At 41.9% G+C, this 14,495-nt stretch overlaps 1 protein-coding gene across 7 annotated transcripts in view; it reads right to left on the bottom strand.

The window, feature by feature from the left end:
- The window catches only part of epha7 (eph receptor A7), a 78,589-nt gene that overhangs the window by 41,085 nt on the left and 23,009 nt on the right, over nt 1-14,495 (bottom strand). For all 7 annotated transcript variants that reach the window (XM_047573426.1, XM_047573430.1, XM_047573427.1 and 4 more), the window contains exon 5: nt 10,792-11,127. In XM_047573426.1, coding sequence (XP_047429382.1) covers nt 10,792-11,127 — 336 coding nt within the window. The remainder of the gene's footprint in view (nt 1-10,791; nt 11,128-14,495) is intronic.

The raw sequence follows: 14,495 nt of genomic DNA, 5'->3' as shown, positions 1-14,495 counted from the left end.
CTAAGTTTTGGTGAGACCCTGAAAGAATTCTAGGCGACAGCTTTCAGGGGTCAGAAGGTTGCCCATAATTGCTAGCGGCCTGTTTGAGTGAAAGCAAATGGACTTTTCAAATCCACCACCCCCCCTTCCTTTCTCCAAAGCCAAAGTGGTCTGCCACAAACTCATTATGATTTCCAAGTGTGATGATCTGAATAAAAGGGGAGGGGGTGAAGCAGGGGGTTGAAGACATAATTAGTTTTCCTCACTGCAGGAGACAGTATGCTGATGAGACAATGAAAGACAGAAAAAAAAGCGGAGCTGTCAATCTCCCCCATTTCTTTTTCATCTCACAAAGCACCAGTGAGCAATGCTCACAGACCCAAAGAAATCCCCACACACCCTGCAACAGCGATGCACGACTGTGTTGCACAATGCGCACCTCTGCCAATTCCACAGGCATGAAGCATTTCACAGAAAGGAAGGAAAAACAAGCGTATAAGTACAGGCTTTCTAGCAAACATAATCCAGGTCACAGTCAAAGCGCTAAAAAAATTGTTTGACGAAGAAATAGAATCTATTGGCTAGAAGTTCAGAAAATAAAACTTGTTCCTATAACAAAAAAAAACAACTTTTATTCTAATGCCTATGTGATTTAAAACTAAAAAAATTGCACCTCTAAATGACAATATAAACTGAGCCTCACCTCAGACTGTCGCCAGGTCCCCTAGGCAATACCAAACTAAATATCTTTAATGAATAATATTCTGACATAAACATGCCTATTTTAAAGCTGCAAAATGTGTTTTTAGACACAAAAAAATACAACAACATATATTAAAACCTTGCTGAAAGCATGGCAGGCTGCCTATTTCCATGTTTACCTGACAAAGATGTTTCTGGCTACCAGACAAGTACAAATGTAATGTCAGTGCATGCCAGCTTTGTTTTAGTGTCTGGCAACCTTTGACAAAAAAAACAAAAACAAACAAACAAACAAAAAACAGGATCTTTAGCGGGTATTCCACAGGGTTGACAGCTTTAAATCTTACGTCATCTTTAGGTCAGAGACATGACAAACCGTTATAGCTGCTAGTTAAACCTATAGCAGTCTAGCAGATGCAGGCTCAGGCCCGTGGTGTTATTCTCCTGTATGTGATAGATGAAATATGCTCTCTCAGGCAAACATACCAACATTGTTTGGGCTACAGGCAGGAAGAAAAAAAAATTAAATAAAACAAAACAAAAAAAAAATACTATTGCCAACAGGATACAAAGATCAAAGTTTTGCTATTGACTGTGTATAGCTGCTGTGTGTCTTTGTGTGTGTGTTGTTGTCCAGTAGGGGGAATTCTCTGCTATTGGGCACCTACGGCATGAAACCCTGCTCGCCTTTTATTACCCTTGGAAGCCCTTTTAACTCCTTCGGCAGGAAATGAAACACTCGAATGGCTCTATTGCGAAGTGCCGGAGCCATTTGCAGCCAGGGCTGTGACATTCCCGAGCATGTGTTCCATATAAAGAGAGGCTCGGGGAGTCACAGGTGCATGCTGACTGAGTGTGTGTGGTATGTGTGTGCACGTTTGCATGAATGTATATGAGCGAACGGAGTGTGAGCAGGCTTGCGGATGAAGACAGTCAAGGAAAGAAAGTATTCGGGTGTTTACTGAGGCCTTACAGTCACCCGTGGGCAGTAAACGGATGGCTGTTGCATTCCACAGCCGAAGCCAACTGCCTCTGCTGACTTGAAAAAGAGAACATGAGAACTTTAAATATGGGGATGAAGTTCACTTTTCAGTAAGAAATTCTTTTCTTCTTCTCTGACGTGATGGCCGCGTGATTGATGGCTGTACAGCAGCAAAAAATAAATGTTTTTTATTATTTCTTATTTTTCTGATTTGGGCCTTTAGTTTACGTGTCAATCAGAAGTTTACTCAGTGAATTTGCAGCTCTCAGTGGGAATACCAAAAATGTTCCATGTTGCAATGATATAAAACTGACAGAAAGAAGCAAACAAGCACATCTCAGAGAATACATAAATAATTATATAGTTAAAATATTTAATTGTGATTAATCACAATTTTGCAGTTAATCATAGTTTTGCGATTAATTTATAGTTATTTCAAATTAAAATTTGACTTTTTGAATATCTGTTTTAAATGTACCTAATGGGCATTTTTCTCATTGTTTACTCTTATCAGTATCTGAGCTCTCTGCTCAGTTCATAATTCAACTCGTATCAACAGTAAATAGTGATAACTTTGACGTTGCCGAGAGAAGCGTCCGGCAGGGCTTTGAAGCTGAACTTGCGATTTGTTTTAAAAAAAAAAGTGTCTTTTCATGTAATTTCTGCTTGTTTGTTTCTGTTTGCTTTCTTCTTCTGCTTCTTTTGGAATTTTTGACAGTTTTGACACACTACAAAGCACATTACTGCCCTCCGCACTTTACACTCTGCTTGCTTTCCACAGAGTTTCTGCTGCACCGAGGACTTCCTTATTTCCCTAAGTAAATAGATAATTAAAAAGAATTTAACGCATTATAGTGTCTTAACTTTGACAACCCTAATTAATTAATTAGTAATTATTTAGAATACATTTTCCAACTGTGAAATGGCTTAATTACTTGTGATTAATTTCATACAGATGCATATTAATTGCAATACAGCCTTTGGACTATATCGTGTTAGCCAATTTTTTCCACAAGTAAAGGGTTCTTCTTTTTTTTGTTACACATCAGTTCACTGACATTAGCAAACTACTAGTCATACAAAAACTAACAATCAACAATAACAAAAGAAACGACAACAATTATATTAATAATAGATGAAAAAATAACACAGATAACATTCTCACAAGCAGTGAAAAAATAGCCATCCGTGCCTGAACGCTGTGTGCTCTGGTGCTTCATCGCTCTGCTAAATATGTACATTCTCATCGCAGCTCTTTTGTTCTCAGGTCACACCGTTATTTGTCCCACGCTTCATCTGCCGCACCAGACTGACTACCTTAATTAGTGGCACTCAGTGAGAGACATTAATAAGTGTCCAACAAAACCTGAGATGGAATATATTAGAGTTCCATTTTCGTCGACAGTGACATTTCTCATCAACTGCCCCTCAGGTCTGTAATTTCACTGAGCGACTACTCTCTGTTCGTAATCTGTCACCCCGTGGTGGAGGCAGCGCGGGGGGAGCGGAGGAGCTCGCGCCTTCTTCTACATGCCAGCCACCATTCCAGCTTAAACATAAAAATGAAAGGAACTGAAGTATCATTTTACCATCATTTGGGAGGAAGTAGAAACAGACTACACAGTATACTCAGCTTTGGCATTCTGAAAGAAACCCTTGCGTTTGCTCCAAGTTTATTTTTCCTTGTGAAGACAGATCTGCTGATAGAGGGGTCGCAATAATCGGAGGCTCCCTGACACATTGATAAGTTTGCATATTAGAGGCATTTGGCTCACTTTACCCACAGCGACAGAGCAGATTAACAGTTCCATGTCTTGCTTAAAGACACTTCGACAGACTGCTCTGTGACAGCCTTTAACTCAGCTGCCTGTCACTGGAAGCGCTCGGCCAGCCTGTCGCCGGCATGTAAACATGCAGCCGAGTCTAGTCAAACATTCTCTGCTTCCTGCTTCAGGCCTGCAGAGAAGTCTTTATTTATTTGCAGAAGGCTTAAAGATATTGTAAAATACACACACAAAAATGTAATTTCCCCAAAAATGCCGATAAGTGCAACAATTCTCTGGGAATCTTACTTAGTGGCCAAGTTCTGGAGAAAAAAAAAAATGGAAAACTGTTGTCAAATGTCCCAGCTCATAAATGAGGGCAGCTGACATCTGTGAAAAGGAGTGATTCCAGAAAGGTGAGAGTCTGGCTGAAAATCTGGGCCACTGTGTGTCAGGTAAACAGCAGATTGACTGCCAGAAAAAACAAAAAACAAACATTGCCTCAATCTCTTTCTGCTGCCTTGCAGAGGCCTGAATAATTAAAACTGTGTCTGCGTGTGCTCCGGGGTAACGCAGCCTATAGGATGAGGCTGAATGCGAATCGGCGCTCCCTTTTCAACCTCCACATATTCCCAGCTGAGCGCCAAACACCAGAATGTTGCAACTTTTCAGACAGCTCTCAGAATGAAATAATATCGCTCTCTCTGCAAATGTTCCAAATTAATAACGCTGCTTCCAAAAACACAAACAGAGTAGAGGACGGAGTTTCTATGGAAATAAACAAAGGTAACCCACAGAAATTAGAATGTTTCAAGGAAAACCTAAAACATTAATAAACAGCTACTGCTGTGCATGCACTACTATACTAGGGCTGCATCCATGAAGGAAAGTCATGATTCTTTATTTTAGTTATAGCTCATTCTTCTTGTCCTTTGTACAAATCAATATGTTGTTCATACAGGCTCTAGGACCACCTGTTATTCATCTGTTGTAACAAAGGAACAAAGAAATAAGGGTATTTCTGTGTGAGCATGATTTTTGCTGATGTCTTGGTTTTCCTTTAGCCCTCAACCGGTTGCTGACTCCCGCTTTCTGTCTACTTCTCTGTAATATTTAGTTTTCATGTTGCAGGCAGATCCACACAAGTTTCATCATGTATTGGGCTTAGAAAATAACTGGACGTGGTGGTTTTTATGTGCCGTTGTACTGGATCTACAGTTGTGTGTTTTACTGTAATTTCATACAGAGATGCTTTTAAAGGTGCAAAAAAAAACTGCAGGCTTAGATTCACAAATGCTCTCCAGAGAACTAAGTCTTTGTGGCAAAGACTCCGTGTTAACCTTTTCTCTAATGATGTTGTGAAACCAATCCACTTTTTAGAAGAGCGCTTTTCCTCAGTAGTAAGGGTAAAACTCAACACGTGCACGGTAAATTCTCAAGTCACAGTAAAGTGGAAGTCTGGATTGATTCTGTACTTTTATAGAATAAAATAGAGATGTGTTAAATCTTAAAAACATGCTAGACATACAGTCTGTGTGTCTGATGATAAAAACATAAATATAAATGTATTAGCTTGTACCTAGCAAGAGAAGTAAAAAACATAACAGATGCTGAATATCTACACAAAAGATCTCATGCTATTGTATCAGCCCTCTAAACATGTACTGGATGAGGCCTATTCTTGCCTACTCCCCCGCATGGATGTGTCTGCCTGTGTCCTTTCCAAGGCGGTGAAGCAGCCGGTTGCTCTGACAGGCTGCCTGCACAGAGAGAAAGGACTGTCCAATGGCTACGATAGGGACCAAGTGAAGGGGAAAGAGGCAACACCAGCTTCTGTGAGGGAGGGCTCATTCAAGCACGGCAGATTCGGGGGGATTTAGGGAGCTCGTCTGCCGGCAATAAAAGGCTGAAACAGGATACTTGGTGAGATTAATTACCAAGATAGGCCACGATAATGCCATTTAAATGGGAAAGTAATTAAAGTGCACCTTCCATGAAAATTATTCATTGCTGACGGATTGGGTGACAGACAAATCAGGAGGCATTTACAGAAAAGCTACAGGTTAAGTGCTCCGAGCTGCTGCTTTGAGACCACCACAGTTTTATTGCAGCTGTTGAATCTTGCTGCTTTGCCCAGCTCTCATCAAATTACTGCGAGCATGTGGGGTTGCGCGGGGATGGGGGTAAAAAGAATGGGCTCCCAGGTAACGTAAAACCGGGGACAAATGCTACAAAGGAGGATCCGCTTAACTAGAAAATTACACTGGCTGGCACTGGTCAGTGGGGACTCCTCAGAATCAATCAATCCTTCTGTTTAAGGCCACCATGGCAGATTAGAACACAAAACGGAGTAAATCAATGGCCTTATTGTTCCCCAAGTGTTACTTTCACAAATGCAATGAAAAATATCCATTTAGTGATGATAGAGTGTCAATAAAGTGGACATATAGGTTACCACAGAGTAACCGGATATCAATTTGACCCCATGAACATTTAATATGTTAAAGATCATTGGTCTCTTGTAGCAGTCAATAATTATGAAAGCGAAGCTGCAGACATTAAACTGCTTCAGGACAGTAAAGCAGACTTTGACCGAAACAAACGGACCAAACATAAATATGTGGTTCTCGTGCAGTGCGAAGGCACAGAGGCTTTTCAGATCAAAGTAAAATGCTTAGCTTACATTCTTGTGCGCCTTTGCTTTTTTTTCTGCTTTTGCTCCGAGAGATTGTACTAAAGGGAATAGCCTATTGTTCCCTCTGCATGTTTAACTAGGTTTGTACTTGAGGGGGGACTTTAACATCATCCTACATTCACGCAGTGTTGCACAACAAATGGAGAAGGACTAAAAATACACAGAGATAATTCAGCCTCTGATATATATGCAAAAACAAAGAACATTTAAAAAAATGAATAAATAAATAAAAAGGAAGATATGTCTGTTCCAAGATATTATGACTCCGTCTTATCAAGTGCTTTGGAATAATGGCCATGACATTCTAGACATGAATTATTATCACTGGATTATTAAGATTCTTTCAGACATCTTTTTATAGTGTAGCCCTTTTCGCAGGTTACGTAGCACTGTTTGTTTGGGCTGGTGGCAGACCGGAATCAAGGTCTCAGTTTGCTTAGAAGCCTCAGGATTTAGTTGGACTACAGTTCAGGAAATGATCTTAACTATCAATGAGACATTGCTTAAAAGACAAAGGTATCTGCTGGATAAAGACGGTATACCGGATTTCCTATGTGCGCCACGTCTGCAGTAGGCTTAAAGAGGACTTAACACATGTTTTGGTATGACGGCCACGGCATTTTTTTGCAGTTCCGTGGCATTTGTAGTCTAACTCAGCACAGTTTAAATAATGCATCAGGCATCAAGTCACTCCCCCTGTTCACCGCTCTGACTCATGGAGCCTGTGAACACTTCAGAGCACAGCTCATCTATTGTACACGTTGCTATCGGACGGTAACAGGCTTTGTGCTGCTGGCTAATACAAGCAGTCAACATCAAAATCTATTTCCACATGCTCTTCCCTTCCCTCGCTATATTGTTTATACCTCTCGCTGATTGCACCTAAACCCCACTTCACTGGTCTCAAGCCAAATGTGTGCACACACATGATGTACACACAGACATGGGTCCTGTAGCCTTTCCCATAACCAACTTCCAGTCCTGCTCCTGAGCCCTCCTCCACCGTCGTGATTTTTCTGGCTCAGAGATGTGAACGCCAGCTTGAATAAATATTAATTGTAATTCTATGAGCAATGCCCTCTCACAAGTGTGCTATAAGAACAAAAGGCCTTGTTTACGAGTGCGCTTGAGTCAAGCCAAGGCGCGGAGGGCCTACGAGGGCCTCTGAGGTTGACTCCGCAGCGCTGTCGACTCACAATGGAGTGCTGATTGAGGCGCTCTTAACTTCCAGGCAAAGGACGCATCGAAGACGGCAAAAAAAAAAACCTCAACATGACAAATTTCTATTCAACTGCTGCGGGGACGGAACTGGAAGAAATCAAGCTTATGAACTTGCAGCCTCTACTTAAACTCATTTAAGACCGAGCTGAGAGGTAATTAGGTTTCTGGGAACAATACGGAGAAACTCAGCACCTTGAGTAGCTCCAGCCTCACTCCAGACGTTTCCTTTGGTATAATTAGGGGAGGTGTGAATTCCTCATCAGATGGATCACCATCTGCATTCACACACTGCTTGTTCATTCCCCCTGTCCCCAGCTACGAGCCTATGCTCACGCTGATTATCATTCAGCAGGTGGAGATGGGAGGGATAGGGAGGAGGGCTTCACGTTTTTAAGGTTCTTTCAGTGCTACGGGCCTCCAGCTCCTCACCACGCAAAGGTTAATCAATTCTAAATGATGAACCATAAAAGCTTTAATAATGCAGTCATTCTCTAATGAGTGGTCCAGCACGCTTGCCCAGGAAGGACCGGTTGTTTTAGGAAGCTCAAACGTTCCAATTACGAAGCATTCAAGCATCCCCCAACAGCCCAGAGAGCGCTGGGCACAGTGAGGGTCCAGTGAGCAGGACAATGAGACAGGCAGCTTGGAGCTAATGTCTGCTGAAGATGGGAAAACGAGAGACACTGCTAACTTGCACAACGTAGAATGCTTTGAGTGTCTGCTTCTGCAGGTCTCAGGTGTCTCAAATCCCTGTTTCTTTAACCCTGGGGAAATTTGTGTTATGTTGAACAGCCTTAAAATCCCAGCAAGGGAACATTCACTACACCTACTGACTGTTAAAAGTAGTTTCTGACATTCTGATCCCTTGTCATGCCAAACAGCCCCTTTTTACCCTTGAAGACAAGGCTTTTCGACCAAAGTTTTTTCTTATCAACACGACGACAGGTCATGTTTGACAATGAAAATCTCTTGTGATGTGATCATTGTCCTGTTCATTGATCGTGTCATGGTGGTTGTACTTTTGCGTCTAACACATCCCCCTGAATGATCAGGAAATAATCCAAAACGTGGTCTTTAAAGGCCACTTAAAGGCCACAAGACATTCTTTTTTTCCACCACAACATGTTAAACGTACTGTTAAATACAGTCATTTCAGCGTACTTGTTAGAAATGTGTCAGTACATAACCACAACACCTAACCTTCTTTAAACTCATCTCATAGTTCTTAGTTATGGTGTGCATGGGAGAAAGAAATGCATATTAAACCTGTGCTGATTTGCACATTTCATTTAATTTATTCTTTTCACCGTAATCTTTAGTAATTCCAGCCTTTACTTTAAACGTATTATTCTTTTCTGCTGTCCCACCGTTGAACAGATGGAGAAGGTCGCCTTGCCTTATAGAGCTGCTAACCCTGAAGAAATTTGATTAGTCTGGGTTTCAAAAATAGGGGCTTTAGAATTGCAGTACTATTTCTGAGGCCAGCTATGCCAGCTCCATGTTGTTTTAAAAGCAATGAGTCCTTTAAATTTAATATCAAAACTTAATGTATCAAAATACATCAGCAATCTGATCCACATAGGCCAACTCTACAGAATACAGCGTGATACCCCATTAAATGATGCCACTTATTCAAAACATGACACCATCTTGGCCGGGCACGCCACTTCCTTTTGCAATAGCTAATAGCTAAATATTCTGCCAGGTTAACTGACTAATTGTGTGTCAACATGCCACATATAATTATACGTGACTCCAAAAGAGCATGTGTTAATTGTTATGTTTCGGATTTTGTCCTGCAGGTCACCCTCCTCCTGACGTCCTCGCGTCCTTGGCCGTGCAACCCCTCGGCACGTTCCAGCTCATGTCTCTGTCACAAACCGAGCCACGAAAAATAAATCATCTCCCAACACGTGCATTCTGTTGATTGCCACTATCTTTCTCTCTCACAGATACACACATCTCCTAAGCACGCCGCTTTTCATAGCAAACCACCGTCTTAAGGCATTTCTAAAGTGACAAGTGGCAAATTAAGATAAAAATGATGACATCAATGTTGGTGGCTTGTAACCGAATGTAGAAGCAGCAGGACAGCATGGCCAGCACACAGTTGTATTTATCCAGACACACACACCGTATATCCCGCTAACACTTCAATATTCCTTTCCCAGTCTTATTCTTATCACCATAGTAGGAACATAGTCTTTTGGGCCAACTGTGTTTCATGGATGCTCAAGCATGAAAGAGGAATCTTGTTGGTTGGATCCATAGAAATAATGAATAAAAAAGCCTGTAGAGTTTGTCACTGCAAAACACAGCATTTTAATTACGGCAGGTTCCCTTGGGACTGAGCAGCAAATACACTACTAGCTCTTTAGGTACCGCTGGGAGTCTGCATCATTGCTAAGCTAATAATGTTTGCCACTGCAGTGCTGATACACATTAAATTAATCTCTGTAATATGCATACTGGAAATATTATGAATCATATCAGACTATGACCATTAATGTTAATGGAGAATCATTACAGTATTTTGCATGTGAGAGGTTTTCAAAATTAAACTGTCAATTGCCATGGTGCTAATGTCTAATGCTCTCTCAGCTGAAGAAAAGCATGAGCTCCATGCTACCATGTAGCATACCATGTAAACAATGCTAGTGTTAAGGTCAAGACTATATGTCTGTGCATTAATGGGGAAACTGAGTTACGTACGTCACTTCACAGTTAACACCTCATCTTGACTTGTTGTTTGAGCCATACACAGTATACACCGATCAGGCATAACATTATGACCACCTTCCTAATATTGTGCAGGTCTCCCTTGTGCCTCCAAACCAGTTGTGACTGATAAGAGAATGGACATGGGTCTTCTGAGGGTGTCCTGTGGTGTCTGGTAACAGGACATTGTTAGTGGGGGTCTTTGGATCCTATGGGTTGAGGGGAGCGGCCTCTGTGGATCATCCCACAGATACTTGATCAGTCTGGGATCTAGTGAATTTGGAGGCCAGTTTGTGAGACCTTGTGCTGTTCTTCATGTTTTTTGAGTTATTCCTAAAGTATTTTTGTGTCTGTGTCAGAACAGAAAAACAAACGATGCAATCCATTAAGCTTCAGAAATGTTGACCAGTGTAGGTTTTATCCCTGAAAAGAAGCAGGCTAACACGCTCCCAGTCTTTATGCTAAGCTATGCTAATCAATTCATGGATTCAGCTCCATACTCGAACAAACACATGCGCACACACCCACACACTTGCAGATACACGATGGTGTACATCTAAGTCTTAAAAGAAAGTGAACATGCTTGTTTCTGGCAAAGCATTAAAACACTTCTTTAAAGTGAAAAATCCAAGATCCTCTGTGTCCTACAAAAGCTTCCCATTTCCATTCAATTACCAAGCCCTTTTACACCACAGTAGCATTTTTAAAAACAAATTGATAAAGGTTCTTACCTGCTTGACCGGTAGCAATGCTAACAGCAGCAAACAGCCTCTGCGTGCGGCTCATGTCCGATACCCCGTTGACAGCCTCCACTTCGAAAGTATAGTTGGCATGGGCGAGCAGGTCCAGAATGGTCACATAAGTGTCCACTAATCCCGACTGTGCGGGAGAGTATCCCACGTTTGGCCCACATGGAACACACTCCTCGGGTTCCCAGCTGCAGCGGCGGCATATAACCCTGTAGGAGACATCATTGCGACCACCAGTGTCGGCTGGAGGGCTCCACTCCAGGCTAACGGTGGTCTGGTTGATGTTGTAGACCAGGTTCTGTGGCGCCGAGGGAGGTCCTGTCAGAGGTGGACACGGAAGAAGCCAGAATTAAATAAGTGAGAGCCAAGGGAAGTGACAGCCAAGAGTGTGCATTGACTGGATATGCGCTTTCACTGGTCAAAAAAAAAAAAGCGAGCTATAGGACATGCCAGGTCGAGCCCCAGAGCCGACCACTTAATAATATTCCTATATACAGAAAGGAGAGGTGCAGGTACTCTGAAAGGAAGTGAGCTCTGGCAGGCACCAAGGTCAGTGTTAGAGGACTGAGAAATTAAACAGTTGAGCTCAGACTTTCCAAGACAGAAACGTCCGCGTTATGCAACGTTTTTTTTATCAACTGAACCACACCATATCCCCTCATCCCTCCACCAACATTGCTTACACTGGATATTCATCGTAATTAAACTGATACTGAGGGTTTATTTCTTTAATTTGTTGTATAAAACAATTCAACATTTTTTTTTCTGGTAGTTTCCTACTTTTAGTTTCTAAAATTCATACACGTTAATCTATTCTAAAATGAACAAAGCGTTGATCACATTGTTAGCACTGTCATTTTTACAAAGATATATACGGTATTTCCTCTAATAGTGGCCAGGGCCCTTATTTACTCAGCTGACAAGAATACCCAGTCATTGGAGGCAGGCTTTTATTAGATAGAGGCCTTTATTTTTTAATTCCCTTTATTTCATACATACCTACATATTTGTTCAAAATTGCCCTACCATTTACCATTCAGTCTGAACTCAAAACTAAACGAGTCAATTTATTGGACAAACTGACATGTTTTTGTTTTGTTGTTGTTGTTTTTTGTTTTTGTTTTTAAAGCACCGTATACACATGAAAATTTTACCCAGCTTAAATGGCCATAGCGTAGCTACCAGAGAGAGTCCCAGACTTATTCTTCAGGGTTATTATTAAACCGTTTCGCATCTCCCTCTCCTGTATTTTGCTCTGCATATTCCAAATCTCTCTGTTGTTGACAGTGTGTAAATCAGCCCCCAAACATTATAAGAGATCCAGCTATTAACTGTATACCAGCCACTGCTAAGAGGAAATATGGTATCCTCTTTTTTTTTTTTCCCCAGAACTCTTTTAATATTACACCATCGCTCAATCCATAGTCAATGGTAAAAAAGAATCACTTGTCTAGCCATAAGGCAGGGTGGCCCTCCTATTTTAAGTAAACAATACTCTTATACAGGCAAACAGACTAAAGGCTTTGTTTATATGGTGATTGTGACCTGCACCAAATCTGCAGCTGCCATGGAAATGATTGAGACGTGTTTGCACGGTCAAACAAATGCAGGGAAGCCGCAGACAGTGACGCACCGAGTCTTCCTGTTCTCCAAATATACATGCATCTATCCCAGCTGGAGACAGTGGCTTTACTGGGTTTCTTCGGGCCGCTATATCACACAGACAGCAGCACACTTAAAGTTAATGTCTTCCAAAAAGACTTTACACCCTGTCTCACCCGCAGTATTTATGAACAAGATTTAAGCCTGGATTATCGCTGCCCTCTAACTGCCATATACAATTTCACTTGACATACAACAACAACTAGCTCCGCAGCGTTGAATGTGCACAGGGCCACAGTTCATTTACCTATAAATGTTCACATAATGGCAAAGAGATTAGCTCATCTCTTAAAACAATGAATAGCAAATTGCTGCTTTCATCTTTCACATTCCGGGCTGTTGGCTTTAATGGCCCAGATGTTGATATGAATAAACTTCTTCTAGCGCAATAAAGATTATATGACTTGTATTATTTGTTTATGTTTTTGTAATTTAAAGAAATCTTCATTTTCTTTTCTGGTAGTTGTTTTCTCAAGATTTATTTGTTGAGGGAATATTGGGGGAGGGACCTCTCAACTCATTAGATTTGTTGCATTAACTAACAAAAAATAGGCTGTGCATATGCATACACAAAAATCTGCTTTCACAATATTTGGGCTCATTAATACAGCACTTAGTTGTTTTTCCCTTTTACACCCATTAGAGCCGAGGGCTCCGCGGACACATCTATATTCATGATTATCAGATAAGATAAGAGACAGGCTGTGGTCAGGGAAGATGAAAGAGCCACCTGTGGCAGGTGAAGTGGAGAGTAGTGACTGCCAATAGCACCACTCAACTTCAGCCTTGGCATTGACACTCAACCCACACTCTCAACCTTCCCTGTGTACAAAGGGAGAGTGTGACTCAACACATACGCACTCAGATACCCACACACACGCCCTGTCAACCTCCACTATCGCCCAAAACCGAGGGATTTTTTGTTCTACCATTTCAATGGCTACAGTAAGTGATGCTAACATCTCATTTCATTCACACCGCTCTAATTCAGGTCTCAGGTGCCACAGATCAAAGCAGCGATTTCTCCGCAACAAGAGGCGAAGGGAAATTAGACTAGACTGACCCTGGATGTGCGTGACCTTTGTCTTTTGCAGTCTTTTTCAGATGCACACCACGTTTCCAGGTTTGTCTTTGTTCTCTGAGGGCTTCAGCTTGTCTAACCGGTGACTGAAACTACTCTACACAGCGGTGCAACTGGGTCTGAGCTCGAAAAGCTCCGCGACTTTTCATAGCGGGCAATCAAGCGCACAGGGATTTGCGGAAGTAAGTGTTTGTGCTGCTCTCTCAAGCTCTCACTCTCTTGCTGTACAAATTATTGCGTCTCCTAGGAAAAAGATAAAATGAGTATAGGGGTAGAGTCATTTGCCCAGCCTTTAAGGATTTTCAGTCACACTGACATGGTATAATGACACATGATATGCCCCAGTCTGTTTGAACCACAGCTCACTCCCTGCTTCCTCCCTCTCTTTGTTTCTCCGTATTGCAGTGTCTCTGTCTAGACTCAGGAACGCCAAACTCTTCTTGCCCCGGCTTCACCTGCAGCACAGATTTGCACCACAACCTGAGCCCTCCGCTGTCTGCTCATCCTTGCAGCTCAAGGGCTTGTCGCTCTCCTTCTTCTTTTTTTGCCTTTTTTTTCTGTCTCTCACTTCCCCACTCTGTCTTATCTTTTCGTGTTCCCTCCTCTCACCCCTCCTCCCAGTCAAGTTTCATTTCACGGATTAGCCTGCCAGAGCCCCCACAGCCTGAAATGTCTCAATCACTTGCTAGCTCCCCTATACGCCACTGTGACCAAGCATGGCTAGGTATGTGTGAGGGCATTTTGTTGCTGCACATAAATATGGAGTGCATACTTTATGTTTCCTGCTACAACATTTGCATGTTAACGTAGCACAGACTTTAAAGGGTAACAGGGGATTTGTAGAGTAAAACCCCCATGAATAAAAGCTGTGGGAAAACGGCTCCACATCTAATAATCTATCATATAGACAACAATGTAGAGTAGCAGCTTTTTTTAGGTCATG

This window comes from Mugil cephalus, chromosome 21 (assembly GCF_022458985.1).
Source record: "Mugil cephalus isolate CIBA_MC_2020 chromosome 21, CIBA_Mcephalus_1.1, whole genome shotgun sequence".
NCBI lineage: Eukaryota > Metazoa > Chordata > Actinopteri > Mugiliformes > Mugilidae > Mugil > Mugil cephalus.
Note: the sequence above shows the minus strand (reverse complement) of the source record. Positions and strands in the feature narration are given on the sequence as shown.